The sequence below is a fragment of the Giraffa tippelskirchi genome, chromosome 1, assembly GCF_054371585.1.
Source record: "Giraffa tippelskirchi isolate mGirTip1 chromosome 1, T2T-mGirTip1v1.2.pri, whole genome shotgun sequence".
Taxonomy (NCBI): Eukaryota; Metazoa; Chordata; class Mammalia; order Artiodactyla; family Giraffidae; genus Giraffa; species Giraffa tippelskirchi.
The window spans coordinates 158,101,410-158,116,077 of record NC_137275.1 but is presented as its reverse complement, the minus strand read 5'-3'; the positions used below and the strand labels follow the sequence as shown (position 1 = coordinate 158,116,077).

Genomic DNA, 14,668 nt, shown 5'->3' with positions numbered 1-14,668 from the left:
TTTTCAAGTCCAGCTAAGGTGTGTCTTGAGCATTTCCTGCTGGAAAGCACTAGATTTTGTTCCCAGTTGTTCAGTTCAGTCGCTCAGTCGTGTCCGACTCTTTGCGACCCCATGGACTGCAGCATGTTAGGCCTCCCTGTCCATCACCAACTCCCAGAGTTTACTCAAACTCATGTCCATCGAGTCAGGGATGCCATCCAACCATCTCATCCTCTGTCATCCCCTTCTCCTCCAGCCTTCAATCTTTCCCAGCATCAGGGTCTTTTCCAATGAGTCAGTTCATTGCATCAGGTGGCCAAAGTATTGGAGTGTCAGCATCAGTCCTTCCAATGAATATTCAGGACTGATTTCCTTTAGGATGGACTGGTTAGATCTTCTTGCAGTCCAAGGGACTCTCAAGAGTCTTCTCCAACACCACAGTTCAAGAGCATCAATTCTTCGGTGCTCAGCTTTCTTTATAGTCTAACTCTCACATCCATCCATGACTACTGTTCCATACATGACTACCATACCCAGTTGTTACCTGCTGTAATATCTCCCTCCCTAAATTAAAAACAAGAATACAGCCCCTTGTGGACCTTGCATTCTCTTCTAGCTACTGCCTCTTATCTCTTCCCCTTTTTATAGCACTGTTCTCTAAAAAGTTGCCCATATTCTGTTGTCTCCACTTCCTTACTTCCTATTTTTATCTGTATGAAATCTACTGATACTGTGTTTATCAGGGTCATCTGTGACCTTCATACTGCTAAATCCAGTGCTCAGGAGCATTTGGCTCAACTGATAACTCCCTCCTTCTATGTTTTAAACTCTAGGTTTTATTATTATTATTTTTAAATTTTTGTTCATTATTTTATCTGTTATTTTATTATGATTTAGTAGTGGTGAAGCCAACAGATCAGGAGATGACTGTGATTGAAAAAATAGTTTGTTGTAGTCACAGATCCCAAGAGAAAGGGGCATGCCACACCACAGAGGGCCATACAGGCAAATACCAGTGTTGCACAGGAAGTAGAAGGAGAGGGGGCAAAGTGGGCAGGAGCACTCATTGTGGTTTCCCTAGGAAGGAACTGGGATAGTTTGAATAATCTGTTATTTGGCCTTAGGGTGATTAGAACAGATATATATATAGTGACCCAGAGTGTGAAAGCCCCAAAAGGAGGTGATTGGAGGTAGGGCTCTGGATAGGTTGATTTGCATATGAAATAGGTAAATTGTTTACTGTCTCTCTGCTAAGTCGTGTCCGACTCTGTGCGACCCCATAGACAGCAGCCCACCAGGCTCCGCCATCCCCGGGACTCTACAGACAAGAACACTGGAGTGGGCTGCCATTTCCTTCTCCAGTGCATGAAAGGGAAAAGTGAAAGTGAAGTCGCTCAGTCGTGTCCGACTCCCACCGACCCCATGGTCCGCAGCCTACCAGACTCCTCCGTCCATGGGATCCTCCAGGCAAGAGTACTGGAGTGGGGTGCCATTGCCCTCTCCAGGAATTGGCTAATCCTGAGGAGGCAGTCCCTCTAGAGTCAACAAGACTCCAGATGTCAAAGCATCAGAATATAGAAAATAAGAGATGCTTAATTTGCTTTTATACCCGTTCTCCCAGTTCTCTTTGTTAGTGTTCCCCCCAAAGACCCATAAATGTTGGAATGCCCCGTATCTCAATCCTTTGACACTGTCCCTTCTCTCTCTCTCTTTAGGAGACACCATGCAGCACTATGGCTTTAAGTAACACTTAGGCATTAATGACTTCCAAATGTGTATCTCTGCCCTTAACTTTGGACCACCAGTTGTCCACCCGCCTACTAAACATCTCTGCTTGGAGTCTAATAGTCATCTCAAACCAAAGATATTCCAAATACAGTTCTTGATTTCTGCTCTCGAATCTGCTTTTTTCTTAGTTTTCTTCTTTTTTAATAAATATCTCCATTCCTAGTGACTCAAGCCCCAAACCTAGAAATTTTCCTAGATTTATTTACTTTTGTTAAACTTTATTTCCAACCTGTCAGCAATTCCCATCAAATCTTCTTTAAAAATATAGAATACTTAAATAAATGGAAAAACATGCTGCATTCGTGGATTAGAAGACGTAATAGTATAAAGATGGCTGTATTCCCCAATAGACCTATAGTTTTAGTGCAATCCCTGTCAAAATTCCAGCTGCTTTCTTGTGTGGAAATGGAAAAGTTTTTCCTAAAATTCACATGGAAATGCAAGAGAGCAAGAATAGCCACACATCAAATAATAATAATAAAAGTAAAGTCTTAAAAATAGAAAAGCAAGTTTGAAGATTCACATTTCCCAATTTCAAAACTTACTATAAAGCTACCACATAATCAGCAATCTGTGGTACAAACATAAGACAGACATATATGTCAATGGAATAGAATTGAGATTTCAGAGCTAACCCCATGCATTTAAGGTCAGTTGATTTTTGGTGAGGGTGCTATGACAATTCAATGGAAAAAGAATACTGTCTTCAACAAATTGTGCAGAGACAATTGGATGTCCATGTGTAAATGAATGAATGAAACCTTACCTCACACCATTTACAAAGGTTAACTCAAACTGGGTTAAAGATGTAAATAAAAGAACTAAAGCTGTGAAATTCTCAGAAGGAAACATAGGTGTAAATCCTTGTGACCTTGGGTTAGGCAATGATTTCTTAGAGATGACACCTAAAGAACAAGCAATTAAAAGAGAAAGTTTTAAACTAAACTAGCCTTCATCAAAATTAATTTTTACTTTGTGATTAAATTAAAACATCTATGCTTTGAAGAACTCTATCAAGAAACTGAAAAGACAATCACAGGATGGGAGAGAGCAATTGCAAATCATATATTTGATAAACAGTTCGACGGTTTCTGGAAAAGTTAAATACAGAGTTACCATTTAACCAAGCAGTTCCACTCCTACATATACACTCAAGTGATTTAGAAACATATTTACACAAAAACTTGTACACGAATGTTCATAGCAGCATTATATCCAACAAATGGAAACAACTCAAATATCTATCAACTGTTGAATGGATAAGAAAGATGTGGTGTGAACACGCACTGATAGAATAATCAGTTCAGTTCAGTTCAGTCAGTCGTGTCTGACTCCTTGCAACCCCATGAACTGCAGCATGCCAGGCCTCCCTATCCCTCACCAACTCCCGGAGCCTACCCAAGCTTATGTCCATTGAGTCAGTGATGCCACCCAACTACCTCATCCTCTGTCGTCCCCTTCTCCTCCTGCTCTCAATCTTTCCCAGCATCAGGGTCTTTTCAAATGAGTCAGCTCTTTGCATCAGGTGGCCAAAGTATTGGAGTTTAAGCTTCAACATCAGTCCTTCCAATGAACACCCAGGACTGATCTCCTTTAGGTTGGACTGGTTGGATCTCCTTGCAGTCCAAGGGACTCTCAAGAGTCTTCTCCAACACCACAGTTCAAAAGCATCAATTCTTCAGCGCTCAGCTTATTATAAAAATGAGTGAAGTACTGGTAATGCACTACAACACAAAAGAGTCTTGAAAATAATATGCTCAGTGAAAGAAGCTAGACATAAAAGACCACATATTGTATGATTATATTTATATGAAATAACCAGAATAAGCAAGTTTATAGAGACGGAAAGAAGGTTAGTGATTGCCAGGGACTGGAGGAAGAGGGAAGAAGAATTGGGAAGTTTCAGCTAATGGGCATGGGGTTCCTTTTTAAAGTGATGAGAATGATCTAGAATTAGATAGTGGTATGGGTTGCACAGTTCTGTAGAATATACTAAAAACCACTGAGTTGTACCACTGAATCATCCGTGTCTTAAATATATATGTATACACACACATAATCCTCTATTGTATGTCGATTATACTCCAATAAAGCTGTTAAAATTTTAATGATTTAAAGGACAAATTTTAAAAGTTCAATAAATGTTTTAAATGTATAAATGAAAAAAAGCTTCAATAGACCACCTCTCATCTCCACTGGCCCCACCACTCTGGTCTAAACTATCATCATCTCTGCAAAAATATTCCTTACTGATCATTCTGCTTCCAATCTTACCCATCCCACTGTCCTTTACAACAGTAGTCTATTGTCTACACCAAAACTAAGTCCTCTTTTAAAAATGTAAATGAGGTCATGTCATTCTCCTCATCCAAATCCTTCACTGGCTTTCCATTGTACTCAGAGCAGCTCCTCTTTTACCTGATTCAGATGTATGGCTCTATCTGATTAATTCCCCTTGAAGAAATGCTTCCAAGGCCAATAAAATGTAAAAGCCTCTTTGAGGACAAAGAAGTTAACCGCATTATATCCTGTCCCTTTTGCTTTAGCTGTGAGAAGTCCTTAAGTGGGAAAGTTTGTGAGCAAAAATGGAAGCACAGGAGGTGAAGCAGGACTAAGGTATGGCACTCTCAGTACTTAGTAACAGGTCCTTCAAGTGATGGGTGCACTAGATCACAGCATTCTAAAGAGCTTGACAACTTTACCTGCTCAGTCAACTAGCACGTATTTATCGAGTATCTAGCTCTGTTCCCAGAGTTGTAGTCCAGCTGGAAATAATGATGTACAGTATCCATTTGATGAACAAGACTGATTTTCAAAGACCTACACTGAAACTATGGAAGAAACAAAGACATGCAGATAACCAGCTTTTGTGGTTACCAGTCATGAGGACTGGTTCATTCTCAGAAAAGGTTGCAAGAAAAGGAAGAAGAGCTTCTAATTTGGATCGATAGAGTGCCTCACTTCTTCTTACCCTATCGGTCATCTCCTCTAGGCAATCAGCCTTTAACTTTTCTTCCCAGCTCTACTCTACTACGGTCTGCTGCCTCCCTACAGATTTGTTACCAGTCATTTCATTGTTTTCAGGAGTGAGCAAATGACCAGATCATGAGATCCAGCAAAACTGCAGAAGGCTCTGAGACTTTCAATTGTCTGTTTCAGATCCGGTACAGAACATGTTCCTCCTACTACTTTTGAGCCTGGGAATGCATCTTCAACAGACAGTAGGTAAGAAAAGTCAAAGGCTGGGGAGGGTCCTGAGAAAGAGGAACAGATGATGACCCCTAGCTGAAGCTGAGGATGAGAATGTGGTCCTTGGGCTAAAGACTTTCTTTAAGAGAAAGGGTGATTACCGGCTATAACAAGCACAGTCAAAAGAATGGTGGCCAGGGTGGCTTGTGCACATCTTTTTCCCTGTCTTACAGAAACAGGAACTGATAATATTGGTCCATCTATCCCCACTCTCCGGTAAACGTAGTAACAAGATGACAGGACCATTCAGACCATGCGTTGCTGAAATGACCCAAGAGAACACTGGTTAAGTGTCCTGAAAGATGAGATGCCAAGCAGCTGTCCTTTTTCTCTTCTTTCAGGGACACTTCCTCTATTAAAAAGCAACAGTACCAGCCACTAGTCATTCACACATTAATGTGGATTATTTGAATTGGGAAATCAGAGTCTTCCTTGCATCTAGATGAAAAATGAACCTTAGACTATGCCTTTGGATTTTGAAGAAAGATACTCTACTAGAGGGCATAGATGGCAAGGAGGAAAGCAGTTTCAGAGTTTCACTTTCCTGAGGAAGGCAGTTCAGACCATTCACGTGTTCAGTCAGGATCATAGCGCTTTATAGTGGTGAACACCAGTATGTAAGAGAGGAAGAGAGAGATGGACACAGGGAATTAGGTCCTCTGTAATAGCAGCCCCAATCCCATGGGAAGTCATCCAACCTGCTGCCTTTGACAGAAAGAATGCCTTTGTTGGCACTGATAACTTTTTGAGGAGCTTTCCCCCCTCTTCCAGGTGATCCCAGTAGCATTCCTCCCCCTCCCTTGGGGTGCCCAGCAGGGTCTGGCACTAGAGTCATTGACTTGGGGCCATCTTTGGAGAACACCCCAATATTCTGCTGACTCCAGCCCTGTCCTTGCAGTGGCAGCTAAATGAACACTTGATATTTCCTTCCTAAGGGACCCTGCCCAGCTGGGATTTTTAGAGACAGGTGTGAAATTAACTCTTTCCTGATATGAATGCTCTGTGGATGGCCTACTGTGTTATCTGTAAAATAATTTAAAGTGTGAAGTGAAAAGCTATCAGAAAATATTTTCATTTTAAAATTACTAACTTTTAAATGGACATAAAGTAAAAATTTATACTTTTTTTATAAAAGCATCTACGAGTTTTGACATATGCATAATCAAATAGCCACTTCCCAGGTGGCTCAGTGCTAAAGAATTCACCTGCCAATGCAGGAGACATGGTTTGATCCCTGGGTCAGGAAGATGCTCTAGAATAGGAAATGGCAACCCGTTCCAGTATTCTTGCCAGGATATTCCATTGACAGGGGAGCCTGGTGGGCTACAGTCTATGGGGTCGCAGAGTTGGACACAACTGAGCACACATAGTCATATAGCCACTACCACAATCAAGACCCAGAACAGTTCTGTCACCAAACAAACAAAAACTGTCCCCTAACTGTCCCCCAACTCTATCCTATAGTTTTAAATTTTCCAGAATGTTATATAAATGGGATCACTTTTAGATACTCTTTTTGTCTGGCTTCTTTCACTTATCACATTGCATTTGAGATTTATCCATATTGTTATATGAATCAGTAGTTCATTCCTTTTTGTTGCTGATTAGTATCACACTGTATGTATGCACCACTTTTTGTTTATTCATTTTCAAGTTGAGGGACTTTTGGGTTGTTTCCTGTTTTTGGCAATTATAAATATAGTTGCTATAAACATTTGTATGTAGGTTTTGTGGAAGCATAGAGTTTCATTTCACTTGGGTGAATACCTAGGAGTGGGATTGCTGAGACATACATTAAGTATATATTTAACTTTATAAGAAACCATCAAGCCATTCTTAGTATCTATATTGTTTTTGCATTCCTGCCAACAAAGTATGAGAGTTCCAATTGTTCCACATCCTTGACATCACTTGGTATTGAGATTGTCATTTTTGTTTTTAAAGTCATTCTAATAGGTGTACCAGAGAAGGCAATGGCACCCCACTCCAATACTCTTGCCTGGAAAATCACATGGATGGAGGAGCCTGGTAGGCTGCAGTCCATGGGGTCGCTAAGAGTCGGACACAACTGAGCAACTTCACTTTCACTTTTCCCTTTCATGCACTGGGGAAGGAAATGGCAACCCACTCCTGTGTTCTTGCCTGGAGAATCCCAGGGACAGCAGAGCCTGGTGGGCTGCCGTCTGTGGGGTCACACAGAGTCGGACACGACTGAAGTGACTTAGCAGCAGCAGCAGCAATAGGTGTACAGAAGTATCTCATTGTGGTTTAATCTGCCTTTCCCTAGTATCCGGTAACGATAAGCATATTTTCATGTACCTATTGCCCATCCATATATCTTCTTAAGTGCATGTCAAATCATTGACCATTTTTAATTGGGTTATTTTCTTATTTTTCAGTTTTGAGAGTTTTTTATGTATTCTGGATACAAATTCTTCATCAGATATGTGATATGCAAATATTTTCTACCAATCTGTGGCTCATCTTTTCATTCTCTTAACAGTGTCTTGTGCAAAGGAGAGATTTTAATTTTGAAGCTATCCAATTTATCAAATTTTTTTCTTTGATGGCTAGTCATATCTAAGAACTCTTTGCCTAACCCACGACCTGAAAGATTTTCTTCTATGTTTTCTTCTAAGCATTTTATAGTTGTACATTTTACATTTAGGTTTGCCATCCACCTTCAGTTGATTTTTGTACACTGTGAAGTATAGATTGGGATTTTTCTTTTTGGTATATGAACATCCAGTTGCTCTAGCCCCATTTGCTCACTTATTGAAAAGACTGTCTTTTCTCCATTGATTGCCTTTGCACCTTTGTAAAAAAAAAAATCAATTGGCTCTTTTTGTGTGAGTCTTTTTCTGGACCCTCTGTCTGTTCTATTGATCTATGTATATATACTTTCACTCATATCACTCTCTATTACTGTAGCATTGTAGTTCAGTTTTTTTCTTATATTTTCATTTCAAAACCTAAGGACATCTTGTAACTTAGACACATTGAAGGAAAAATATTTATTTTTGTAGTTTGTCATGTCTTGGAAGAAAAAGTAACTCCAATCTTATGTCTCTCATTGATGTTTCCTTCTTTCTTGGTCTCTCTGAGAAGAATAAAACCCAGGAGGCACATGGCCAGGGTGATGCTTTACATCACTCTAGAACAGGGACCACACCCTAGGTCATTCTGCCTGGGTTATAACCGGCCTTCAAAACTACATCTGCTGACCCCTGAGATATACAAAGCAGAAGAATCAGGTTGGGGAAGGGATTTCAAGTAGACAAGATGTCTCATGCAGCATTCCTGCAAAAAGGAGTGCATGAGTCAGGTGTCTAGAGCAGCATCTATCCAGAACCAGGAACTAGAGTTTTCTGAAGACTGGCTGTGTAAAGCAGTCCCCTCTCACCTCCCCGCCTAGACCCATCCTCACTTTTCAAATCCCTTAGGTAGGAAGTCTGTAAACATTTAAGTTTCTGTTGTTAATGCAGAAGAGACGTATAAAATTAGCTTAAAGAGGAAGCTATCTTGGGAGTTAATGCAAATAAATTGTTTTGTGTTTCCTGGAGATATGACAGGTGCTGACTCCTGATTGCAAATAAAATGCAAACTTCTCCCAAGAACTTTCAAAAAGGCTCTAGCATTACTCAAGCCAGCTATTTTCATCTGTCTAAAGAACCTGCATGTATTAATTTTTGATGCTCTAGCCATGTCCTTCACCCTTTAATTTAGTCAAGATGACCAAATGAATATTTTGTCTGCCTAGTTTTGCAGTTGTGGAAACTTTTCCAGTGTTCTCCTTTGTCTGATGACATCAGGAGTTCAGTGCCAGGTTGAAGTTTAGTTTAATAACCATGTGACATATGAAATAGAAAACAAATGTCTTTTACTTAGTATAAAGCTGAAAAGTATATCTGTTTCATTAATGTATGTAGTATACACAGGCCAGTAGATATATAGTCATATCTGTTAGAAGTACAGGCTTTCCCCGGGCACAGAGATATGAATGTGAATTCCAACTCCATTAGCTCCCACTTTTTTACTTTGGGCGAGTTGTATCTTTTCTTCAAGCCTCAGTTTCCCCATCTGTAAAATGAGTGCAGTGACTCCAATCTTGCAGTTTTGGGGACATCAAATGAGATGTACAGTTTAGCCTAGTGTCTGGTTCATTGTATTTAATAAATGTTAACTATTACTCTATCTTACACAACAGACCAAATACCAACCAGTGTTATAACTCTGTTTCTTAAATGTTAATATGCATTTGAATCCCCCAGCCTTGTTAAAATGCAGGTTCTTGCTTCTTTAGGTCCTGAGAAGGGACTGAGATTCTGCATTCCTAACTAGCTGCCTAAGAAAACTGAGAACATCACTTTGAATGGCAGGATGGTAGAAGATGTTTGCAAGTGCAGGTGTTTTATTTGTCTAACCAATGGCTTCTCAATGCTCCTTGCACATTAGAAACTCCCAGGAAATTATTTTTAGTCGATGCTGGCCTCACAAAATGATGAGAATTTAATTTTATAGGATACAAAGTGGGGCCTGAGCACTGGTATGTTTTAAAAGCTTCCCAGCTGATATAACTATGGCTAAGGTTGAGGCCCTCTCATTAGTGACTCTAATATGCAGCCAAGCTTGAGAAAAACCTCTTCACAGAATTGTTTGCAAGAGTGTTTTGATTTCCTCTGTAATTTACGATAAGTAAGAATATTTTAGGATTGGAAAAGTGTATTGCATTCCTAAACTTATCATTTTATATCAAGTAATCAAGCTGAAAGCTTTGCATGTCTTAGAAACTTCAATTGTGGCAAAATTAGACCAACTAACAATCTTCTAGTTATTCTGGGTGACACAGATACATGACTCATGTTTGCCAATTGCCCTTTCCTCTTGTGAATGTTAGCTGGAAAATGTCACCTACCTGAGAGGTGGCATACTTTATGCTTCCATAAAGGGTTCCATGTGTGTATATACACATACACTCTGTAAAAGGCAGAGGGGAAAAGCAAGCAGAAAGTGGATTTTTGTCAAAGGCCCAGACAGTGAAGAGGGGAGTTCTGCTGTATGCTGTGGGGAGTTCCAGAGGAAGTTACAGGTGTTCGTTCTCTCACGAGAAGAAAGTGTAAGTGTGGTAAATAAATTTGCTAAATAAATCCAATAGAGACTATGCCAGAGTCCTGATTCTTGTTAAATCTCAGACTCAGCAACTAACTTTCCCTGCAAGCCCCATTTCTCTTCCCTGTTTCTTGTTTTAGCATGTATAATAAAGGAGAAGGAAGTACTATGAAGAGAGTAAAAGTAGTGTAAATTTCTAAACCAGGCGCATAGAAGATAGTTAATACATATTTGATGAGTGAATAAATAAATATTTTACTCTCCAGGGCAGAGTATATTTCATAACAGGTAGCTCTGTTTTAGTTATAAGAGGACTTAATAACAAATATTTGGAGATGATTCTAGGAATCTACTTTTAGGAGTATCCTATTATAGAGACTTGGGAGAGAGTTATTACAAGTGTTCAGGGCATTCCACAAAATGGAATCATGTGGGAAATTTAGAAGCACAGTGTCTTTTTTCACAGGTATCATCCCAGAGTCTTCTCAATGTGGCCAAGAAAATGCAAGCTTAATTAGCATTGTTTTATACAGAAGCACTGCCCCAACCCCCATTCTTCACAAAAAAATACCAGGCAGATGTGAACTCCTTTCTGTTAGAAAGGCACGTTCATGTTCTAGTTGTGGTTAAAACAGGGTTTGGAAGAAAGATATAAACTCATCCTTATTTTTAATAAAACTCATATTTGTGCACTACACTAACAGGTGCATTGGGTGGTGATTAAGACTGCCAGTGTATGCAATTTAGGGCAAAATGCAGTTTGATGAGAGGAAAACAGAAGTGAATATGGGTGCATGCGTACTCAGTCTCTCAGTCATGTCCCACTCTTTGCAAATATGGGTAGGCTCATCCTTTTTTTTTTCTTCCTCTACTCCTTTTTGTCACTTATATGTTAAACCTTTAACTAGAATTTAGTGTGTGCTAGGCACTGGAGACACCAAAACAAATTTAACCTGCACTGCCTTCAAAGATTTGCAGGATGGTAGGAGGAAAAACTCCAGTCAGAAGAGAATTTCAATGTGAATCATTTGAGCAACTGAAAACCCCCAATCTATTTTTACTGTGAAATCTGTTGTCCAGAATGGTCAGAATACCACTTTCTTCAGAACTAAAGCATGGCGGAAAAGAAAGGAACCAATGTTTGCTGACTACCTACTACCTGCCAAAATAAGTCACTTTGTGCTGTTTATCTAGTTTTCACTATACTGCTGACAGGTAGATTTAACCTTGGACCTTTGTAGATAAAGAGGCCGAGACTCATAGAAGTTTAGTGATGTGATCAAGATCAAAGGGTTCATAATCTGGATATACTCAGAATTTGAACCCAGGTTCATCTGTCACTAAATCCCAAGCTCTTTTCATACTATGTTTTATGTGGAAGCAACCTCTTGAATGGTGTATTCTTAGAAGCCATCCCCAAATATTTGTTAAATGAAAGTTTTGAATTAATTAAATGAATGGATTAATGAAGCAAGTCCTACTGAACATAATTTGATCTAATATTCTGTCATAATTCAGAAGCTACTTCAAGATCGTATGCTCAGTCTTAATGACTGTCCATTCATTATTGATGGAAACAGTGTAATTTTGTACAGTTTCTCACAATTTATTCATGCATACGCTAAGAGTCGGACACAACTGAGCGACTTCACTTTCACTTTTCCCTTTCATGCACTGGAGAAGGAAATGGCAGCCCACTCCAGTATTCTTGCCTGGAGAATCCCAGGGATGGCGGAGCGTGGTGAGCTGCCGTCTGTGGGGTCGCACAGAGTCGGACACGACTGAAGCGACTTAGCAGCAGCACACTACTTTCATTAGTTTTGCCATGTTTGACTACTCTTTGCACTATTGTTTTTATAGAATTATCTAAATCAACTGAGCTTTTATTTTTTGAACAAAACAATCTGCTGCTACTGCAAAACAATCTACCCCTGTGGTAAATGGAAAACCAGTATCAATGGTACTAGTAAATAGAAGATATGAGCAAAAATAAACATAATAAAAGTAAAATGGTGCTTTAAAGTCTACCCTGATAATATCTGCCTGAGAGCTTCTTGTTTTATTAAAAGGAAAAATAACCATTGTTAGAGATGTGAAAGTCTAGTTGCAAATTGTATGTAATTTAAAAGATTGAAATAGAATTGAAGAGGGAATAAATTCTTCTCTGAATCAACAACTCCCTTTGGGCCTTGATTCTTTCATATCTAAAATCATTGTGCATACTTCTTGAGGTATATGCCTCGCATTTTGGGAACTACTGTTTCAAAAACTATAGATTTTGAAGTCAACAATCTGACTGGCTCTGAATTTTAACTTTACTAATTGTGCATCCTGAACAAACCTCTTTGACCCAGTTTCTTCAACTATAAAACAGTGATGATTATGCATATTTTATGGTTGCATTTTCAATATTGAATAATATGGTTTAGAGCCTAGAACAGTGGCTGACACATGGTAGATATACATTAAGTATTAGTATTAGTAGAAAAGACATTTCTACAGTGGGCTTGTATGATGTGGTAGTCAAGAGCACTTGAACTTAGCAAAACCTAGGTCTGATCCTGGCTGTGCAATCTTAGGCAAGTTGTTTAACCATTCTGTGTCAGTTTCATTTTCTAAAAAGAAGATGGCTCTACTTCACTGGCTTGCTGGGGAGACTAAAAGAGATCGTGTGTTAGCAAAGGCCCACCACCTAGTAAGAATTCAACAGCTGATAGTTGTTATTATTACTGTCTCTGCGGAGAGGAGGTAGAATTTGGCAGGGAATGATATAATTTGATCCATATAAAGAAAATGAGCTTGGACAATGGGAGCAGGAGGGCAGTCAGCTGTACAAGTGAGGAGTGTTGAGAGGCGAGAACTACCTCAGAGCAGGGATCAAGAATTACACTCTTCCCCAAAGTGGATGGGGCAAGGGATAGAAAGGAACCTCTGCAAATGCCCAGATAATGATAGGTGACTCCTGGGAAACGGAGGTTGTACGGGTCTCCTCAGTGCCCCCACTCTGAACAGAACTGAAATGTGAAGGCAGACAATGGGAGAATGTCTTATTTTCTGTTCAGCTTTGTTCACAGTGACTGTCCCAAAGGAAATGTACATGGTAGACTACAGCAGCAATGTGACCTTGGAGTGTGATTTTGACACTGGAGGTCATGTGGAACTCGGAATTTTAAAAGCCAGTTTGCAAAAAGTGGAAAATGATACAGTCTTGCTCAGTGAAAGAGCCACTTTGCTGGAGGAGCAGCTTCCCCTGGGGAAGGCCTTGTTCCTCATCCCCCGAATCCAGCTGAAGGATGCAGGGCAGTACCGCTGCCTGATCATCTATGGGATTGCCTGGGACTACAAGTACCTGATGCTGAAAGTCAAAGGTGAGTAATTTCAGGGACTGGAATCCATGCAGGCACCTCTCCAATGCAGGACCTGTGTTAGTTGCAAGTAACAAGTCCACTGAAGCTAGCCCAAGCGAAAACTGGGACAATGATTATAAAGAGAAGAAGCTACCTTAGAGAAGACAAAAGCACCTGCTCAGAAGAAGTTTTTCATATCTAGGTATAAAGCAATGGAGGTGAGGGTAAATAGGGGTAGAAGGAATAAAACGGGTCTAGAGAAAGGCAGGAAAATGACTCCCTGTAAGTTGCTGCTGCTGCTAAGTTGCTTCAGTCATGTCCGACTCTGTGCGACCCCATAGACGGCAACCCACCAGGCTCCCCCGTCCCTGGGATTCTCCAGGCAAGAACACTGGAGTGGGTTGCCATTTCCTTCTCCAATGCATGAAAGTGAAAAGTGAAAGTGAAGTCATTCAATCATGTCTGACTCTTCGGGACCCCATGGACTGCAGCCTACCAGGCTCCTCCATCCATGGAATTTTCCAGGCAAGAGTACTGGAGTGGGGTGCCATTGCCTTCTCCGCCCTGTAAGTTGGGAGGGTACCAAAGATAAGTTTTGCCTAATTCACAGGAATGATATTGGCTTGATATTATACTACTCTTTCAGAGTCCAGAGTTTTGTAAACCCTGATTTGCCACCCATTAAAAGTTTAAAATATCAATTTAAAGAGTGATAAAAGTGGGTTTTTTACCAATAAAATTAATAAATGAATAGAATTGAATATATCAGGGCATCACAAACTATTTCAGAGGGTGTGTATGTGTATGTGTGTGTGTGCGCACTTATGTGGGTGTGCATCTTGGCTTGTGGTATAATAAATTCTTTCTCGCTCTGGGTCATAGTCTAAAAAATTTGGGGAATGCTACTCTAGCCTCAGTCTTTTCTATTGCACAGAAAACAGCTGAAGTTCAGCGAATTGAAACAGGTAGCCTGAGGGAACCAGTTCAGTAGCTGTCTCCATTTCTCTGGGTTGAGGGCTCTCTCCACCACAACATGAGCCAAGAACCTGAATCAGAAGAGAATCTTCAAGTTGCTGTTTGTTCTGGGAAAGGTCACTTGAGGAAAGACATAACAACTATATAAAAGTAGATTTGGCTCTGTTAATCGGCTTGTGTGTCTCAGCCTTTACTAACTGTTCTGAGGTAAACTATGTCAG

The 14,668-nt window shown here is 40.1% G+C and overlaps 1 protein-coding gene across 5 annotated transcripts in view; it reads left to right on the top strand.

Annotated features, from left to right (window-relative positions):
• Positions 1–14,668, top strand: part of PDCD1LG2 (programmed cell death 1 ligand 2) — a 155,491-nt gene that overhangs the window by 40,865 nt on the left and 99,958 nt on the right. For 4 of the 5 annotated variants that reach the window (XM_081501836.1, XM_081501857.1, XM_081501848.1 and 1 more), the window contains 2 exons: positions 4,927–4,992; positions 13,188–13,493. In XM_081501836.1, coding sequence (XP_081357962.1) covers positions 4,927–4,992; positions 13,188–13,493 — 372 coding nt within the window. Of the gene's footprint in view, positions 1–4,851; positions 4,993–13,187; positions 13,494–14,668 lie in introns of all 5 variants that reach the window. The other variant, XM_081501866.1, reaches the window with a different exon arrangement.